The 6,000-nt window shown below is 38.3% G+C and overlaps 1 protein-coding gene across 1 annotated transcript in view; it reads left to right on the top strand.

The window, feature by feature from the left end:
* Window positions 1-6,000, top strand: part of depdc5 (DEP domain containing 5, GATOR1 subcomplex subunit) — a 227,618-nt gene that overhangs the window by 4,640 nt on the left and 216,978 nt on the right. Inside the window, exons 4-5 of the mRNA XM_084319739.1 lie at window positions 814-860; window positions 3,617-3,702. Of these exons, the coding sequence (XP_084175865.1) occupies window positions 814-860; window positions 3,617-3,702 (133 nt within the window). The remainder of the gene's footprint in view (window positions 1-813; window positions 861-3,616; window positions 3,703-6,000) is intronic.

Below are 6,000 nucleotides of genomic sequence, written 5' to 3'. Positions count from 1 at the left end.
AGACAATAGCTATCCCTTCAGGTGAGTAGAAAACTACATTAGAGATCAAAAAATAAAAAGACAATTTCGGCCACAGGGAACACTCTATTAACGCGATTGCGCCCCTAAGAGGATCTGGCCGGTATTGCACTTTGGCGAATTCAAAGAGTAGGGTACATCTGCAGTGCAGCTCGGCAACCTTGAATAGGTTATTAAAATGGAATAAAGCCAAAACAACTTGCCACGGATATATCCGTCCTTCTGTCCACAACGGGTGGAATCGAACACGGAGATCTCCGTGGTCGGGCGCCATTGTGTACACTTTGAGCGCCAGCTATTATCCTCATCCTGTAGTAAATGCGCCACGCTTTAAAATATAGGCATTTTCACTGTGTGTCGCAGTGTTTGCAGGGCTATATCTATATTCTATATTATAGCTATGGAGACAATACTATGGCTCATTTGACAGTAACTATCCCTCATCCAACATGTAAAAAAGAATACATTTCTTCATGTTCGCGTGTCCGTGGGGAATATTGTATAGTTTTAGAGTGATCCTGGCTAATTCCCTGGAATCTCTCTCTCCCTCTCTCCTCTCTCTCTCTCTCTCTCTCTCTCTCTCTCTCTCTCTCTCTCTCTCTCTTCTCTCTCTCTCTCTCTCTCTCTCTCTCTCTCTCTCTCTCTCTCTCTCTCTCTCTCTCTCTCTCTCTCTCTCTCTCTCTCTCTCTCTCTCTCTCTCTCTCTCTCTCTCTCTCTCTCTCTCTCTCTCTCTCTCTCTCTCTCTCTCTCTCTCTCTCTCTCTCTCTCTCCCCTCCCTCCCTCCCTCCCCTATAGTCCACTGCTGCTGCAGGTGAAGAATCTGAAAGAGGACCTTCAGAAAGGTGAGCCAGACCTGTATTTATCAAGCATCTTAACAGAGTAAATATGCTAAGCTAATGTATGTACAGTATTATATACAGTGGCACATGTATGAATACACTATGTTAATATAACCAGTGTAATATGAGTATATATAGATATATGTATACAGTGTCTGTACAGTGTTATTATGCATTGGTATTACAGTGTTTGACATACACTCCTTCTGAGGAATGTTTTTTTTTTTTATCCACTTTTTTCTCCCATTTTCTATATTTTCTCCCATCCCAATTTCGTATCATCCAATTCAACCCTCCCCTGTCACGAACGCTGTTTCTTGCCTCCCACAAGCCGGCTGCAATGTGGACTAAGTCATACATAGCACAAGTCCCCTCCGGTACTTGAGGTAACAGCAGTCGCATCTTTTCACCTGCGCAGCTCGATCTCTCAGTGGCGAGGAGTAACGCGTGGAGGCTCACGCTGCCCCCGACACTTCCTGATTCTATTGCGCAGGCGAACCAACCGACCTGTAGGAGTCGCTGTCCACAACGCCCGATCCCCACCCATCAGTTTCCCACCCCCTAATACGGCCAATGTGTATTAGTATGAACGACCAGCTAAACTGAAAGCAATGTGGAGCGCTGGGCTCGAACAGGCAAGCCCAGCGTCTCCGCATTCGTGGCGAGCGCCTTGCCCACTACGCCACGTAGCCGCACCTTCTGAGGAATGTTATAAACCTGTAGATATCTCCTCATGATTAATGATATAAACATGTAGATATCTCATCATGATTAATGTTATAAACATGTAGATATCTCCTCATGATTAATGATATAAACATGTAGATATCTCCTCATGATTAATGATATAAACCTGTAGATATCTCCTCATGATTAATGTTATAAACATGTAGATATCTCCTCATGATTAATGATATAAACCTGTAGATATCTCCTCATGATTAATGATATAAACATGTAGATATCTCCTCATGATTAATGTTATAAACCTGTAGATATCGCCTCATGATTAATGTTATAAACATGTAGATATCTCCTCATGATTAATGATATAAACCTGTAGATATCTCCTCATGATTAATGATATAAACATGTAGATATCTCCTCATGATTAATGTTATAAACCTGTAGATATCTCCTCCTGATTAATGTTATAAACATGTAGATATCTCCTCATGATTAATGATATAAACATGTAGATATCTCCTCATGATTAATGTTATAAACCTGTAGATATCTCCTCATGATTAATGTTATAAACATGTAGATATCTCATGATTAATGTTATAAACCTGTAGATATATCCTCATGATTAATGATATAAACGTGTAGATATATCCTCATGATTAATGTTATAAACCTGTAGATATCTCCTCATGATTAATGTTATAAACCTGTAGATATCTCCTCATGATTAATGATATAAACCTGTAGATATCTCCCCATGATTAATGTTATAAACCTGTAGATATCTCCTCCTGATTAATGATATAAACCTGTAGATATCTCCTCATGATTAATGTTATAAACCTGTAGATATCTCCTCCTGATTAATGATATAAACCTGTAGATATCTCCTCCTGAGCGATCGCAATCTGGATCTGGATTTGTACAAGAATAATCGGGAAAAGAGACGAACAAAAGGATGATAACCGTGTGGACCGCTGCCTGACAGCTGTGGCCAGACTGGAAGTCTCCCACATGGAACTTGTTAGAACCCACATGGAACTTGTTAAAAGGCTCGCTGTCCATTCATCTGACGAACAATTGAGAGGTCAAGTCCTGCTAGGGGTCGCGCAGGACATTAAGAGCGCGACGGATCGAATTTGAGTCAAGAACAGTGCTTTTAGGGGTCATTGTCTTCTACTGCACCCCCCCCCCCCCCACACTCAAGTCTGGTGTGGAACTGTGGAATGCCAAGGTCTGCCCGCCTGTCTCGCGGCCTCGGTTAAGGGAGTCAGACGAGATAACAACTGGAATGCGGCGTTTCCCTTCCCAACACCTCACCTCCCCCTCCAGATCTGCTCGGCACTCCCCCCCCACCCCCAACCCCCACCCAGACCTCCTCCCCTCCCGTGTTTACGCCGAGCGCCGTAAGAACTGTTTCTGGACGGCTGCCACGTATGCGCGCTGTAGGAGTGGATCCTAATACTGTCTCCCGACCCCGCCTGTCCATCCCTCCCTCCCTCCCCCACCTGGCGCGATGACACTTTGTTTAACTACTCTGTTGTTGATGCAGCCTGACTATCGCATATGGCGTCTCTGGCATTCTGTAGATGACATGTGTCAACAAATGTACATGTCTGTTTGAATTTATGCTGTGCCGTTGTTACTGTAAAAAATGTAATGATTGTGATGTTGTTATTATTATTAATGAGACGATGAGCTGTATGTGTGTGTTGCTGGAATTTCCCCAAGGGGATTAATAAAGGAATATCTTATCTTATCTTATTAATGATATAAACCTGTAGATATATCCTCCTGATTAATGATATAAACCTGTAGATATCTCCTCATGATTAATGATATAAACCTGTAGATATCTCCTCATGATTAATGATATAAACCTGTAGATATCTCCTCCTGATTAATGATATAAACCTGTAGATATCTCCTCATGATAAATGTTATAAACCTGTAGATATCTCCTCATGATTAATGTTATAAACCTGTAGATATCTCCTCATGATTAATGATATAAACCTGTAGATATCTCCTCATGATTAATGTTATAAACCTGAGGAATGTTTCTCTTCCAGAGACCATCAGTGTGGACCAGACAGTTGCCCAGGCCTTCAAACTACGAGCCTATCAGGATGTCATAGTCAGCATAGTGGACCCTAAGGTCTGTCTGTCTGTCTGTCTGTCTGTCTGTATGTATGTCTTGTATGTCTGTATGTCTGTATGTATGTCTTGTATGTCTGACTGTCTGTCTGTCTGTCTGTCTGTCTGTCTGTCTGTCTGTCTGTCTGTCTGTCTGACTGACTGACTGACTGACTGACTGACTGACTGATATTGTGGTGGTCCGTCTGATATACTGGTAAGACTGTACTTTTAAGACTGTGCTGAATTCCAGCGTTATGGATGTTATGACACAGGGACTCCAAACAACAACAACAACATGCCTCAGAAAATGCACTGATTATGCCTAAATAAAATAATTCATATATATTCATGGAACCTCCAAGAGAGAGTAGACACCACACAACATATAAATATATTTATAACAGAGAGAGTAGACGCCACACAACATATAAATATATTTATAAGAGAGAGAGTAGACGCCACACAACATATAAATATATTTATAACAGAGAGAGTAGACGCCACACAACATATAAATATATTTATAACAGAGAGAGTAGACGCCACACAACATATAAATATATTTATAACAGAGAGAGTAGACGCCACACAACATATAAATATATTTATAACAGAGAGAGTAGACGCCACACAACATATAAATATATTTATAACAGAGAGAGTAGACGCCACACAACATATAAATATATTTATAACAGAGAGTAGACGCCACACAACATATAAATATATTTATAACAGAGAGAGTAGACGCCACACAACATATAAATATATTTATAAGAGAGAGAGGAGACGCCACACAACATATAAATATATTTATAACAGAGAGAGTAGACGCCACACAACATATAAATATATTTATAACAGAGAGAGTAGACGCCACACAACATATAAATATATTTATAACAGAGAGAGGAGACGCCACACAACATATAAATATATTTACAACAGAGAGTAGACGCCACACAACATATAAATATATTTATAACAGAGAGTAGACGCCACACAACATATAAATATATTTATAAGAGAGAGAGGAGACGCCACACAACATATAAATATATTTATAACAGAGAGAGTAGACGCCACACAACATATAAATATATTTATAACAGAGAGAGTAGACACCACACAACATATAAATATATTTATAACAGAGAGAGTAGACGCCACACAACATATAAATATATTTATAACAGAGAGAGTAGACGCCACACAACATATAAATATATTTATAACAGAGAGAGTAGACGCCACACAACATATAAATATATTTATAACAGAGAGTAGACACCACACAACATATAAATATATTTATAACAGAGAGTAGACGCCACACAACATATAAATATATTTATAACAGAGAGATTAGACACCACACAACATATAAATATATTTATAACAGAGAGAGTAGACGCCACACAACATATAAATATATTTATAACAGAGAGATTAGACGCCACACAACATATAAATATATTTATAACAGAGAGAGTAGACACCACACAACATATAAATATATTTATAACAGAGAGTAGACGCCACACAACATATAAATATATTTATAACAGAGAGAGGAGACGCCACACAACATATAAATATATTTATAACAGAGAGAGTAGACGCCACACAACATATAAATATATTTATAACAGAGAGAGTAGACGCCACACAACATATAAATATATTTATAACAGAGAGAGTAGACACCACACAACATATAAATATATTTATAACAGAGAGAGTAGACGCCACACAACATATAAATATATTCATAACAGAGAGAGTAGACGCCACACAACATATAAATATATTTATAACAGAGAGAGTAGACGCCACACAACATATAAATATATTTATAACAGAGAGAGTAGACGCCACACAACATATAAATATATTTATAACAGACAGAGTAGACACCACACAACATATAAATATATTTATAACAGACAGAGTAGACACCACACAACATATACATATATTTATAACAGAGAGAGTAGAGGCCACACAACATATAAATATATTTATAACAGAGAGAGTAGACACCACACAACATATAAATATATTTATAACAGAGAGAGTAGACGCCACACACCATATAAATATATTTATAACAGAGAGAGTAGACGCCACACAACATATAAATATATTTATAACAGAGAGAGTAGACGCCACACAACATTATTAAATATATTTATAACAGAGAGAGTAGACACCACACAACATATAAATATATTTATAACAGAGAGAGTAGACGCCACACAACATATAAATATATTTATAACAGAGAGAGTAGACGCCACACAACATTATTAAATAT

This window comes from Notolepis coatsorum (assembly GCF_963971535.1).
Source record: "Notolepis coatsorum genome assembly, chromosome: 8".
Classification (NCBI taxonomy): domain Eukaryota; kingdom Metazoa; phylum Chordata; class Actinopteri; order Aulopiformes; family Paralepididae; genus Notolepis; species Notolepis coatsorum.
The sequence above is the reverse complement of the archived record's forward strand: the minus strand, read 5'-3'. Positions and strand labels throughout refer to the sequence as shown.